The 15505-nt window shown below is 50.8% G+C and overlaps 1 protein-coding gene across 1 annotated transcript in view; it reads left to right on the forward strand.

Moving 5' to 3' along the window:
* LOC119972792 (transient receptor potential channel pyrexia-like) overlaps window positions 1-15505 on the forward strand; it is a 94324-nt gene that overhangs the window by 60637 nt on the left and 18182 nt on the right. The window contains exons 15-16 of the mRNA XM_038810179.1: window positions 1079-1246; window positions 10713-10831. Coding sequence (XP_038666107.1) covers window positions 1079-1246; window positions 10713-10831 — 287 coding nt within the window. The remainder of the gene's footprint in view (window positions 1-1078; window positions 1247-10712; window positions 10832-15505) is intronic.

The following is a 15505-nucleotide window of genomic DNA, read 5'->3' on the forward strand; positions in this document are numbered from 1 at the left end:
AAGAAAATAAAAGTCAAAAGTGCACAGTGCAGACTTCACTCATTTAAAAAAAACATTCTAATTCATAAAAACATTCTATACATTCAAATTCCTTCAAGTACTTAATCCCATATAAACAAAACATTACTTCAAATAGTTAATTCCATGTGAAAACACTTCAAAGACAGCTGATCTCTTTCTAACCACTTGGACCTGTCAATCAAGCTGTGAATTTACAAGCTCTCTGGTGTGATAATGATTGGAAGTAGAAGCAGCCAAGAAACACTAATCATATAATGATAACCCTCAGGCTTAGGTCAACAAGGGAAATTGCAAGCAGAGTCACAAAGGGCTTTTACAATATTTTTACAGGGTTTTGGATTTAAACGACATGACAACTTTAGGTTCCACTGAGCTTATCCAGTTTTTATGCACATTCATGGCTACTCTTTTTTAAATAAATTTAGATTATCCAATTATTTTTTCCAATTAAGGGGGCAATTTAGTGTGGCCAATCCACCTACTCTGCACATTTTTGGATTGTGGGGGCGAAACCCACGCAGACACGGGGAGAATGTGCAAACTCCACACGGACAGTGACCCAGAGCCGGGATCGAACCTGGGACCTCAGCGCCGTGAGGCAGCTTTGCTAACCACTAGGCCACCGTGCTGCCTATTCATGGCTACTCTTAACAATTTTTCCCCTCCCAAAGGGAACCTTGCCTATCCAAATAACTCTGACAGCTTTAGTCCCTTTTCTGAAATGTTTAAATCCACAAGCCATGTTTTGCCCGTCCCAGTAATGGAAATTGCTTCCGTTTGAAGGAAGCTGCACTTTTACATGAACAGCTGCCTCCATGGACCACAGATGTGCAAACTACAACCTGACTCTATTCCCCCCCGCACTGGTGAAAACGATGGGTGCCGGGTTCGGGGAAGGGATTTCCAGAATCGGGGCTCTGACGTGGAGCTCTTCCAGCTTTGTGAAAATTGAGGCCAAACTATTTCTGCTCACAGCACTGTTTGTTCACTAATGCTGAGCACCCTCTGGACTTGCCTGTACTTAAAATTTACATAACTATTGTCATTATTATTCCAGGAATCTGTTTGATTGGATGGTTTACCTGCTTCTCTTTGCTCTGATTGCAACTCATGTGGCTGATCTGTCAATGGACAGTGACTTTATTCATGTTGCGCATATTCGACTATTTGCTGTGACCATCATATTCCTTTGGCTGCGACTCATGAAACACGTCCGAGCTATCAGGTATGTAACTCACTGGTGTGATCTTTTCCCTGAAATAAAGATGTCTATAGATTATGATACATTCCTTCCCTGTTCTGAACACTGTAATTCACGTTTCCATGATGCATAAAGTAATGCAGGTGAATATTATGCATGACATTCTCTTGTATTCCCATTCAGTTTATGAAAGATGACTCATCGTTTGCTATGAAGGTTCTGCTGCTCAATTTCAGGATTAAAATTTGCTGCAGTGAGTTTATGGCTATTACTCTCTGGAACAGTGGGCAGGGTTTAATGCTCTCTAGCTGACTGATTTGAAGACAGGTGGACTCATGAAATCCAAAGCATGGATTTTCTGCTGCCTACCCACTTGCTGCTGACATGTCCAAAGCATTAGAGCAATGGCAGAGGTGTCTGCCCACCATTGAGCTTATCGAGGTCTATGTGACAAATTAATGGTCACTTAAGGGCCTCATCCTGTCTCTGTCGCTATTTTATCCATAGCATGAAGAGGCCCATGACCTGTTGGAAGTGTAGCAGCTTTAGCTGTACAGGCTGGTGTTGGGTGGGGGTGGTGGGACCTTCTTTGCAGGTCAACTCCTAGGCCCTTTAGCTCTCCCACCCCCAGCACCATCCCCCACCAAGGTCCTACTCCACCCCTGACCCTCCCTATTAGCTTCTCAAACCCAGATTGAACCCCTTTCCCTGACCTTGCCAGCCTGGTCCCAGTGATATCTTGGATCTATGTCCGCGCTTCTCTTTGTCTGCCTTGCCTGTAGTCACCAACAGTGGCTATCACTCCCATCGTGTGCAACTGGGATTACTGAGCTGTCAGCCATTTGGGACTTCCTCCCGAGATAGCGGAGCAAATCTCGCCTAAACCCAATTAACGCTGTTTTCCAGTGTTAAATTGCAGTCGGGCAGCCATCAGAATCGTAACCGTGAGGGTGAAGGTGTGGGAGGCAGGGACCACATCACCTAATAAAATACAGCCCAGCTACATCCATCTTATTTAGATTGAATGCAATGTTAACAAGAAGTTTTATTGTTATAACCCCCATGAAACCCACGAGGACAACCCGATTGATCTCCCCATGGGGTTTGCGGAGTATGAGTTCCTCCGATGAGGGGCATAGGTCCAACAGCAGGTCATTAATTCCCCGCATTAAATGCCAGGCCAAGGAACTGGCATCTGAGGATGGTCCCGGCTGGGACTTGGACTTTTGCTTAGTTGCTGTGTTTACTAGCTGTGAGTAGGAAATAAACTACTTTTGACTCACCTTTTCGGGACTCCTCATTGACTACAATATTGGCGATGAGGATAAAATGAAACTACAGACGGTGCTGCTGGCCACATAGACTACGGCTGCTTCTCAACGCAAATGAGCAAGGTTTGCACTGTTTCAAAATTGCCGCTCTTTGATAGACTCAATGCGTTTGATGAGGGTGTGAAAGACTGGGCTCAGTTCGCAGAGTGTATGCGCTATTTCTTCAGGGCTATCACTGGGGAAAACTGCCAGAAAGTGATTCTTTTGGCCACCTGTGGAGACACTACTTTAAGCATCATAGTCTAACCTACCCTGTGGCCCCAGGCTCCACGATGTTCGAGGAATGGTGCTCGTGAAAACCACTACGACCCAAAACCGTCGGTCATTGCTCAAAGATACCAATTTAATATGGCCATGAGAATCCCCGGGGTGTCTGTAACCGAGTTTCTAGCACAATTACGCAAACTGGCGGAACAGTGCGAATATGGACCATCCTTGCCCGAGATGCTACGAGACAGCCTTGTATAACGGCGTGAACAACATGGCAACAGAGCTTAAATTGCTGGTCGAACCGTTATTGGAGCAAAAAAAGGGCCATTGTAATCTCCCTCTCACAGGAAAGCACATGGAAGGGAGTACAGGAGATCCAGGGTACATCCGGGGTGGAGGTGAATAGCATAGAACACCTGCCATTCAGATGAGTTGTGCCCCCTAAGAGCGGGACCTCTGAGACCCACCCTTGCCCAAACACTGTCAGGGTCAGGCCCATTGGCCAGGGGCCACTGCAGCCAGTTGAGACAGCTTCCCAGAACCACTGGAGGAGGATGACCAGCTGTGCAACACCTGTAGCCGGAGAAACCACAGAGACCAGCAATGCCAGGTCAGCCAAGAAGCGTGTCACTCTGGTCAAGGCTAGCACCCACCTAGAGCTAGGACCCTCCACCTAGAGCAGCCCAAGGAAGACAAATGTATGCAGTTGATTTCAATGCCGCGCCCGCAGATTGTCCCTTCAAAATCACTGTCCAGGTGAATGGTCATCTGCTAGAAATGGAGCTGGACATAGGGACTCAGTGATAGGATGGCAGACATTTGAAAAGATCAGGATGGAAATCCACCAGAGGATGAATGTAACCTCCTGGAAAACCTGGCAATTAGGTATTTGTATTGAAACCAGACAAAACCATCCGCCTGTGCGGGAATTACAAGGCCTCTGTAAAAAAGGTCTCTCGTTGGGACAGATACATGATTCACGAATAGAAGATCTCCACGCAAAGTTGGCTGGAGGACACTCTTTTTCTAAACTCAAATGAGTCACACATACCTCCAATTGGAGCTAGATGCAAATTCCAGAAAATTTGTGACCATTACTACCCACAGTGGCCTCAAGGTTGCCATTCAGAGTGTCATTGGCTTGTGCCATTTTCCAGGGAATCATGGAGAACATCCTCCAAGGACTACCAAGAGTAGCGGTCAAGTTGGATGACGTCCTGGTCACCGGAGCCACTGAAAAGGAGCACCTGAGCAACCTGGAGGAAGTCCTCTGCCGGTTTTCCAAGACAGGCATCTGCCCTAAGAGAGGAAAATGCATTTTCTACGCCAAAGAGGTCACATATTTAGTCGACCGCGACGGCCTGCACCCAGTTGGGGAGAAGGTGCAAGCAGTCAAACAAGCTCCCACACCAGAGAACGTGACCGAGTTGCTGTAATTCTTAGGACTTGTGAATTATTACAGGAAGTTTATCCCTAACCTGGCAACCCTCTTTGCACCACTGCATGTGATGCTGAAGAAACATCAAGAACGGCGTGGAGAGCGGCGCAAGAAGAAGCCTTCGCCAGGGTGAAGCAGTGACTGTCGTCATCAGGGTTGTTGACCTATTTTGACCCCACAAAGTCCCTTTTGGTCAATTGTGATGCTGCTCTGTGCGAAATGTGGGTGGTGTTATCGCATCGTGTGGACGACGGACAGGAAAGACCGATAGTCTATGCTTCTCAGACTTTGGCCGCTGTGGAGCGTGACTGTGCCCAGATTGAGAAATAAGGGCCTGTTGTCTTTACGGTGAAGAAATTTCCCCAGTATATGTATAGGTGTCGATTCATCATCATAATGGACCATAAGCCATTGCTCGGATTGTTTAAAGAGGAAAAGGCGATTCCGGCAATAGCATCTGCCCAGATACGGCGATGGGCCCTATTGTTAACGGTGTACGAGTATGTGTTTGAGGATCTCCTGGGCACGCAGATCGCAAATGCGGATGCTCAGAGCCGGCTCCCATTGCCGACACGATACCCACCATCTCCCCCAAGGGCTGACGAGGTCATATCAACCTTAAATATTATGGATACCTTGTTGATCACCACAAATAAGTGACTGGACGCAGAAGGACCCAGTGTTGGCAAAGTAACGCCAAGTCGTCTTAGACGGGTGCCAGCCAGGGAAACCACCAATAAGCTGCAGGCTTTTGAGACTAAGCATCAAGAGCTCAGCATGGAGGGCAGCATCTTCCTGTGGGGAGCTCGTGTTGTGATACCAAGCTAAGGCAGACAGACCATATTCCAAAATCTACACAATGGACATCCGGGGGTGTCAAAGATGAAAATGCTAGCCAGGAGCTATGTATGGTGGCCAGGCCTGGACGGCAAGATTGAGTAACTGGCCCAGCAATGCACCATGTGCCAGGAGCATCAGAAGACCCACCAGCTGCACAACTCCACCCATGGGAATGGCCGGGCCAGCATTGGGCACACCTACATGCAGATTTTGCCGTACCTTTCCGTGATTCAATGTTCTTGTTGATAATGGACGCCCATTCCAAATGGCTAGATGTCCACTGAATGCTGTCCTCCACTTTAAGGGCCAACGTCAAGAAGCTACAGCTTTCATTCCCATGGCATCCCAGAGGTATTCATAGATAGCATAGACTGTACAATGCAGAAGGAGGCTATTTGGCCCATAGAGTCTCCACCGGCCCATGGAAAGGGCACCCTGTCTAAACCCACACCTCCACCCATAATCCAGTAATCCCATCTAACCTTTTTTGGGACACTAAGGGAAATTTAGCATGGTCAATCCACCTAAACTGCACATCTTTGGACTGCGGGAGGAAACCGGAGCACCGGAGGAAACCCACACAGACACTGGTGTACGTGCAGACTCCACACAGACAGTGATCCAAGCGGGGAATTGAACCGGGACCCTGCCGCTGTGAAGCAACATTGCTAATCACTGTGCTACCTTGCCGCCCCCATTGGTCATGGACAAAGGTACTCCGTTCACTAGCGAGGAGTTTGCACACTTCATGAAGACTAACAGGGTGAAGCACATCCAGACGGCCCCATACCACCTTCCTCAAATGGTCTGGCTGAAGGACCAGTGCAGATTTTCAAGAAAGGCATGAGGAAAACATGCCGTGGGACCCAGGGAGATAAGGCTTGGGCACCTTTTGTTCAGCTATCAGACCACACCACACGCTTCGACCGGAGTGGCACCAGCTGAACTGTTGATGGGCCGGAGACACCGAACCCGCCTTAGCCTAACGTTCCCCAATATTAGCGGAAAAGTAGAACAAAGACAAGACCTTGAGAGGCAGTACCGAGGCAGACAGGCGCAGGGCAGAGGTTTCCAACAGGGGGATGCAGTATGTGTCCAAAACGTCAGAGACAGTGCCCAGTGGATACTAGGAACTGTGGTGAAACAGACTGAACGGTACCGTACTCAATAATGACACAAGAACGGACGGACCGTGTGGAAGCACCTAGATCACCTCCGGAGCAGGAGCCAACATCAGGACAAACCTCACTGGAAGAAGCGTCGCCCAGCCAGGCCGGCCCAGCACAGGGAAATCTGGGGATCTCACCCCCTAGGGTCCCCGATACTGAGTCGCATGAAGCAGAGGATTTAGGATCCGACATGAAGACTCAGAAAACCGAGTTTTCGGACAATGGCCTGGCCAGGGAACGGTCGCCGATGGTGCCTCTCAGACGATCGACACAAAAATGTGTTTCCCGACTCCGCTTTTACCCCCACAGGGGACACAGGATAAGGTAGTTTCAAAAACAGGGTTGGGAGACGGGAAGGTCTCGTAAATTTCTAATGGAGTGGGAGGGAACCCAGATATAGGAGATAAAGCACAAATGGGAAGATGAGCTGGGCAAGGAGCTAGAGGCAGGTCTGTGGGAGGACGCTCTGAGCAGAGTTAACACATCCTCAGCATGTGCCAGGCTCAGCCTGATTCAATTCAAGGTGGTTCACCGGGCACACATGACGGTGGCCCGGGTGAGCAGGTTGTTTGGGGTAGAAGACGGATGGGCAGGAGGGCCCGCAAATCATGTCCACATGTTTTGGGCATGACCGAAGCTTAGGGGATTCTGGCAGGGATTTGCCGATGTCATGTCCACGGTGTTAAAAGCGAGGGTGCCGCCGAGTCCAGAGGGGGTGATTTTTGGAGTGTCGGAAGACCCGGGAGTTCAGGGGGCGAGAGAGGCTGATGTTTTGGCCTTTGCCTCTTTGGTAGCCCGGAGACGGATTCTATTATCCTGGAGGGACTCGGAGCCCCCGAAATCAGGGGGGTATGGGTTAGCGACTGGGTTTCTCTGGCTTGAGAAAATTAAGTTCGCCCTGAGAGGGTCAACATTAGGGTTCGTCAGGAGGTGGCAGCCGTTTATTTACTTCTTGGGGGAAAATTAAACTGTGAGCAGATACAATAAAGGGGGGGGGGGGTTATGGAATGAGGGGGGTAGGGGAGATAGTTAAGTTTAGGCGGAGTCACCATAAATGACTCAATAAAATGTTTGTTAAAGAAAAAATGTGTTCCCCGACATGCTACATGCCCCCAACCCAGCCCCACAACAACCAGAGGCGCAACCGTGGGCAAAGCAGAGAAGACAACCTCCTCCACTCCCGACAACAGAGGGACCTACGCACTTTTGGGGGGGGGCGAACCGAGTGATCTCCCCGTGTGGCGCATGGAGTACGAGTTCCCTCGCTAATGGGCGGAGGCCCAACAGCGGGGCTCTTTAAATCCCCCGAGATAAAAGCCGGCCCAGGAAGGAGCCGGAATCTTGGGATGGTCCCAACTGGGATTTGGACTGTTGCTTAGGTGTTATATTTCCAAGCTGTGAGCAGGAAATAAACTACTTTTGACTCACCTTTTCGGAGCTCCTCATTGACTACAATATTTGCCACCCTGTTTTTTTTTTCACATTTACTGCTCTTTCTCCCGCTTCTCCCCCTCACTAAAATGCGTATGAGCAATTGGATGAGAAGAACAGACTTATTGTGTAGTGACCTCTTTTGCAATTGTTGCAGTGTCTTCCGACACATGAATGATTTAGAACTCTTGAAAAAGATAGTGAGGCATCATCAGTGCCGATAAACCATCCCACAGCAAGCGTCACTGGCTTTAAATAAGGAGCAGAGACAATTCATCTGATGTCATGTATTGTTCCCGGCAACATGACTTGTCCCCAGTTTTCTCCAGCTGCTGCTATTGAGCCACAATCCTAGGTGATGCGTCCTCCGATATTTTTCTTTCACTGGGAGAAAAGTACATGTGACAGCACATCTGATCATGAAAATGTAATTCTGCCCAAGCATCTGAGCTCCCCCCTCCCCCGCCCCAGCTGGATAGCCTTCCACAATCCAGATCCAAACCAAAACACTGTAGATGCCAGAAATGTAAAACTCAGTGTGCGATCTAACGGAAATGAAACAGAGTCTCGTTTTGGGCTCATATAGCTGGGTGTTTCCTGACGTGCCGAGAACAACCAGACTATTGAACGGGACTCTGCTTCATTTTCAGGCCTCGGCGAGACACCACCTTGCCGGCCACCCAGGGGTTCCCGATCACCTGGGCGAGCCCCCACAAACGCCGGTACGCCTGGTCCACGTTTGTGGAAACCAGTGCTAATCGGCGCCCTCTCCGGTTCTTTGAGGCAAAGCCGTTAGATCCCGCGCCTTGGGACGTTGAAAATACTCAGCAGGACAAGCAGCTCCTGTGGAGAGAGAAACAGAGTTAATGTTTCGGGTTAAGGATCTTTCATATATAATACACATGCATACAAAACCATCATGCACTTCTGTAAGTGTGACTGTCTGTTGGAAAATTTGCCATGTTATTGCTAGTGATAACGGGGCAGCAGGGTAGCATGGTGGTTAGCATAAATGCTTCACAGCTCCAGGGTCCCAGGTTCGATTCCCGGCTGGGTCACTGTCTGTGTGGAGTCTGCACGTCCTCCCCCTGTGTGCGTGGGTTTCCTCCGGGTGCTCCGGTTTCCTCCCACAGTCCAAAGATGTGCAGGTTAGGTGGATTTGCCATGCTAAATTGCCCGTAGTGTCCTAATAAAAGTAAGGTTAAGGGGTTGTTGGGTTACGGGTATAGGGTGGATACGTGGGTTTGAGTAGGGTGATCATGGCTCGGCACAACATTGAGGGCCGAAGGGCCTGTTCTGTGCTGCACTGTTCTATGTTCTATGTTCTATAATTTAAGGGTCAAGGATTAAAGATTGAGAATATTTTCTATTAGAGTGTAAAGACTGTCTCAATTCCCATCCTTTCCGAATGGCAAGTTACAGTCAAGCACCAACCTCTTGCCATTCTTCTCGTATACATTTAATGTTGATGTGATTTTTGACAATAGCAGCTGAATTATGTCCAGTCATTATTTTAAAAGTTAATATAAAAATTTTTATACATAGAATTGCATTGATTCTATATTTAGTCGCACTGATCTCTCCCAGAGTTCATGCTCCACACAAGGCTCCAGAGCCACTTTTCATTTAACTGTATCAACATATCCTTTCTCCCTCATGTGCTTATCTAACTTCCCTTTAAATGCATCTATGCAACCTCATCTATTCCCTGTGGTGGCATGTTCCACATACTTGGGAATCTTTGGTTGAAGGAGTTTCTCCTGAATTTTCAATTATTAATTTATTAGTGACTATCTCATATTTATAGCCCTGAGGTTAGGATTCCTACACAAGAGGAAACATCTCTACCTTTGCTTAACAAATCCCTTCATAATTTTAAAGACTATTATGTTACCACCTAGCCTTCTCTTTTATAATGAAAAGCGCCCCAGTCATTTAAACCATTGCAGATAAATATATCCTCTGAATTCTGGGGCGGAATTCTCCGACCCCCCCCCGCAGGCGAATCACCTGGGGCCGGCGCCCGGGGCCGTCGTAAATCCCGCCCCCGCCATGGCCGGAATTCTCTGCCACCCAGGAATCAGCGGGGGCGGGAATCACGCCACACCGATCGGCGGGCCCCCCGCGGCGATTGTCTGGTCCGCGATGGGCCGAAGTCCCGCCACTGTCAGGCCTCTCCCGCCGACGTGGTTGAACCCACCTCTGGTGCCGGCGCGAGCAGGCGGCGCAAGCGGGCCCCGGGGACCTGGAGGGAGCGCGGGGTGATCTGACCCCGGGGGGGGTGCCCCCATGGTGACCTGGCCTGCGATCGGGGCCCACCGATCGGCGGGTGGGCCTGTGCCGTGGGGGCACTCTTTTTCTTACGCCGCCGCCAAGGCCTCCACCATGGCGGAGGCGGAAGAGACCCCCTCCACCGCACATGCGCCGGGGTGACGTCAGCAGCCGCTGACACTCCGGCGCATGCGCGGACTCACGCCGACCGGCGAAGGCCTTTCGGCCAGCCGTTCGCGTCAGTCAGCGGGGCGCCAAAGGCCATTCGCGTCGGTCGCCGGAGCGGGAGGCACTTCAGCGTGGGCCTAGCCCCTAAAGGTGTGGAGAATTCCGCACCTTTGGGGAGGCCCGACGCCGGAGTGGTTCTCGCCACTCCGGTATGCTGGAACTCCCCGCCCCGCCGGGTAGGGGAGAATTCGGCCCTGGTTTTGCCCTTGCAAATCCTTGGCTCTATTGTCCTTATAGCACGGAAACCAGAACAGTACACAATTCTCTGTGGTCCAGCCAGTGTTAACGTGGACATAAATATTAACATAACGTTTGACATAACTTCTCCGCTGTCCAATTCTATCCCTCTTAAAATGGACCCACTCATTGGTTTGCTTTCTAATGGCCTTATTAACCTCCATCACTACTTTTGGTTTTATGTATACCTATACCCCTAGATCCCTTTGCTTCTCCATCACATTTAGATTCTTCTCATCCAGGCAATATGTGGCCTGTTTATTCATCTGGCTAAACTGTAACACCTCACTCTTCCATTTATTTATTTGTATAGTATTGTTATTTTTCTCATTTAGGGCTCTGGGACCTTTCATTGTAATGCTTGGGAAGATTATCATCGACCTCTTGAAGTTCCTCTTTATTTATGGAGAGTTTTACATTCCTTTTGCGTGTGCATTTTGGATCATATTTGGCGGTAAGTCCTGCAGATTATTAGACGGAAATCGCATTTTAGCAATTTGTTGAGTTAAGAGGACATTATATCTCTTTTGGACAAAGGATTAGTAAATGCCCATATTTCTCAACAATTAATTAGCTATAGATAAGATTGCAGAAGGGCGTGACTGTAAAAGGAGCAATTTCTGCCAATACCGTTTCATTAGTGGGCCATTAACAAGCACTCTCCCATTTCTCATTAAAAGGGAAATTTCAACCTGATCAGCAGAACACTGAAAGCTATTAAAGTTTTAAGGATTACAGAATCATGACTCACGCAAAAAGTAGGAATTATTTCACTGTGCAAGGGTAATAAAGATAACCCAAAGAACAGAAGTGACAGGAGCAGCTTTATCTGTCAGGAGAATTTGGGAATTGAGGAAGATTAATTTGATATTCCAAGAGGGTAGACAGAAAGTGAAATGGTCTGGCTTGAGTCATCGAACTGATGGAGAGAGCATTGAAAATCTGGATGTGCTGGAAACTCTATATGAAGAATGATGACAGCAGGTTATAGGATGAGATAAAAAGGGTGGAGGATGTCGAAACATTAGTGAGTTAGCAGTACATGCTCATTGTGACTGATTTTTAACAAATTCATTTCTGGGATGTGGGCGTCGCTGGTTAGGCCAGCATTTATTGCCCATCTCTAGATGCTCTTCAGAAGGGGGTGCTGAGCTGCCTTCTTGCATCATTGCAGTCCTTGAGGTGTAGGTACACCCACTGTGCTGTTAGGGAGGGAGTTCCAGGATTTTGTCCCTGTGACAGCGAAGAGTATGATGCCATGTTTTCTAAAACAAGAGGTGCGATTTAATGGCCTTGTCGCGCCTGACTTGGAGACAAAACTAGGCCAATGAATCTCGTGAGAGGCCAGTCGCGAGATACGTGACACACAAAACGTCTCGCGACGTGATCCAGCTCTCGCCCTCACGTCTGTGCCACACAAACGTGGACCAGGCACCCTGGGGGGGGGGGGTTCTCCAGGCCTTTAGAGACTGCCAGGTGGTCAGGCTGTGGGCAGAGTGGTATCCTGGCACTTCCGCTGGCGCCAAGGCACTTTGGTACTGCCAGGGTGCAGGCTGGCAGTACAAGGTGCCCAGGTGCCAGATGGTACATACCAGGCATCCAGCCCTGGGGTGCTCCCTTAAGAGGTGGGGTGAGGGAGGGTCGAGGGCCCCGTAAGAGGTAAGTTGGATGCAGTGAGGGGGTACGGAGGTCGTGGTGTGGTGGCTGAGGGGGGTTGAAAGCTCAGGGCGGCATTTCAAAATGGCACCTCAATCTGTGAGTACGGAGTAGGGGGGTTGGGTTTGATCGGGGTGCTGAAGCGCTCCAGGTCAGGGATCGCCCCTGGGCCAGGGGGGTTGAAGGGCTTTGCCTCTGTGAGGCCTCCAAGCCCTCTTTGAATATTGTGAAAACACATAACAGAGGCATCCACAGCCGCAGCCTGTCTGTCCTCCCAAACTTTCCCAGGACAGAGCCCTGCTGCAGCTTCTATCCTGAAGGTCAATTTCACCCTCTTTGACCCTGAGCGATCTTTAGCTTCACAGGTTGAAGGCTACGTCAAATGAGGAATTAGCATTGTTAGTTGTGAGAGCATTTCATGCTCCTCAACTCTCAAGAGGACACAAGTGCCATGTTTCAGAGGATGAGTTGCACTGTATGTCCAGCAACCTTTGATGCCTAAACAATGTGCCTGAACTCCCAGAGCTTCTGCATCATGGAGGCAGCTGGCAACAATCAAATTCTTAAAGAGCAGGGCTTCACCACTGAGGATCCCCTTGCGGAGGATCCTCTTGCGGCCAAAGGGTAAGTGTGAGGATGAGTGGAGGGCATCGGAGCACAACCTCCCGAATGTTCCCGGCAGAGTCTGGCGTCCCGGTGCCTTTGATGTGGCCTGCGGTGAGTGTACAAAGCCAGGTTTGCCAGCACAACTGGCTCGGTGGATGGCACTCCGAGAGAAGGTGGGACAGTCATGGTAACGCAAGGGGAGGCTTGGGAGATATGAGGGTTCCAGGATGGAAACCCTATCTGATTGTTGGTCTCCCTCCCTCTCCAATTCCTTCCAGATGAAATAATGTTTGCTGGTGTGGATCGCGCGGAGGCTGCTCTCACTGTCCTTGTGGACTTGACACCCAGTGGAGGAGGATGACACCTGCTCCCGGTGGCCTTGAAGACCACCGCAGCCCTCAACATCTGTGTCAATGGGTTATTGCAGGGCATGAGCGGGAACCCATGTGGCACCTCGCAGGCATATGCTCTCAGGTGTATCCGGGAGTGACTGAGAGGGAGGGGGTATGCAAAGTGTCCAACATCGCCATAGTTTGCTGACAGTTGTGCTGCTGGCCGGGGGGGCTTCTGCCAGGGCTGGGGGGGGGGGGGGGGGGGGGGGGAGTAGTGGGTGGTGGCCAGGAGGTGGGATTTGGAGCTGCGCACACAGCGAACAGTCCACTGTGAACTTAGTGCCACGGGGCGTATGCATGTCCATCCAGGGTACCCCCTTGGATACCCTCTGGCCCCAGCTGACCCATTAGCTATATGGGTGCGCGGAGTACCATCTTGTTGGTTTGGGTAAGTGTGTGGGGGGAGTGTAATGTGCAAGTGCGGCTGCAGCTTATCAGCCTCCCGAGTGTCGATCACCGACCCGACGAATCCTTCACCATTTTGTCATTAGAATCGATTGTGTTCCACGCGCCACCGGTGCTAGTTCCACAACGGTAGTGGACTCGATCCAGGTGCGGCGCCAGTTTTTCTGTTGTAAAAATCCACGGAATCTGCGTTGGCATCAACACTTCGGGCTGGGTTCTCCGATTGCTGACGGAGAAATCGCGTTGAGTGATCGGTCGGAGAATGCGTTCTCACACTGGAATCGGGGACGGCGCCATTTTTCCGATGCTCCGCCCCCCTCAAAAACGGCGTACTCGAGGAGTACGCCACACATCCTCGGGATGGCCTCAGGACGTACCTGAGGACCTCTCCCGATGCTCGCCCTGATGGGTTGAGTCCCCGACAGCGTGGGGCGCGTGTTCTCACAACGTTCGGGGACCTCATGTGACAGCTGCGGACTGTGTCCAGCATCGCCACAGTCGGGGGGTGGGGGGGTGCCATTCCGCTGGCAGGGGGGGGGCCTCAGGGGGGGGCTGGGGGCACTGGTGGGGGTGGTCCAGGGGTGGCAAGGGGGCTACAGGGGGGTCGTTTTTGGCAGGCCGGGTCCACTTGCAACCAGCGCCATGTTGTACGGCATGGCCGCCGCCTTGAACATGTGTGGCCACGGACCCGGCCATTCTGTGGCCGTATCTGCAGGTAAAGCCGTGGCTTTACGTGGCGTGCACCGGGCAGAGGATCAGTGCGGGGGTGGCGCCGGCTTTTTGGTTGTAAGGCCAGGTGGATCCTGCGGACATAGCCGCAGAATCGGAGAAACCAGCCCATGGTCTCAGAAACGGAACCCCCCCCCATTATGTTTTTCATGTATGGAACAATCTGTCTAGACTATACGCAGAGCAATACTTTTCATGTACCTCGGTACACGTGACAATAAACCCAAATCCAATTAACCCAAACCCAATCCAATCCAACAGCGAGGTGACTTGCTGGTGGAAGTGGAGGAGGGGGAGGCGAAGGGACATGTGGCCTCGTCTGAGGAGGAGACAGACCTGGAGGACAAACCCAAGGAGAGCCGGAAGATGGAGGGAGGCTGTGGCAACGGTCCGACATGCGAGGAGGCCCACGGAGGCCCACATCATCTCCAGATTCTCCGAGGATGAGGCTGTGTTCATCAGCTCAACACCACCCACACCCCTATTTCCCTCCTATCCCCCATTTTCCTCCCCTACCGTTTTCCCCACCCCATCACACCGCCCCCTCCTGACCACCCTGTTTCTCTCATTCTCGGGTCTGTATGACATCACCCCAGGGTGCTGGGCCTATGTCAGCAGGTCAATATACAAGGCAGGAGAGATGATCACTCACTCTGAGGAAAGCTCTGGTGCTCCTCAGGATCTCACAAAGTCTGCCTCCTGTCTTTCTGCTGACAACGCGCTTGGACCCACGCTCTAAGCTGCAACTGCATCGAGGGCTTTTGATCTTGGACCACTGTGCATCGGGGACAGGGGACGGGAGTGCAGGCAGACCCGCTGTGAAGATCAAAGTGACAGAGGCTTCACATGTATCAGCAGTGACATGTTTTAATAGTGAACATTTTAATAAGACACATTTACATTCCCCCTAGCTACAGATAGTGACCTCACCACTGCCCACTCGGTGTTCCTCACTCTTCTTGGTCTTCTGTGATCGACTGCTACATCTAGGTATGTCCCCAGGATGCACTTCAGAGGTGGTAGCAGTCAGCTGCTTTCCACATCCTGTGGCTTTTGAATGCACTTGACGGGGGTCCTCTGGAGGGCCTGAAGCTTGAAGACCCCAGCCAACTTACTGGTGTGACAGGCATCACCGTGCCACCCTGTTGTCCTTGAGATGTGTCGGTGGGGGAGTGGGGGGGAAGGGTGGGAAGGGGGGGGGGGGGGGGGGGGGGGGGGAGGGGGGGGGGGGGGGGGGGAGAGGATTTTGAAGAACTGGGGACCGCCGTAGTATTCTTGGTGAAACTAGCACTTTCCAAGGTTCAGGACGATGTGCTGAGGGATGCAATAAAACTTTGGGA

Source organism: Scyliorhinus canicula, chromosome 10 (assembly GCF_902713615.1).
Source record: "Scyliorhinus canicula chromosome 10, sScyCan1.1, whole genome shotgun sequence".
NCBI lineage: Eukaryota > Metazoa > Chordata > Chondrichthyes > Carcharhiniformes > Scyliorhinidae > Scyliorhinus > Scyliorhinus canicula.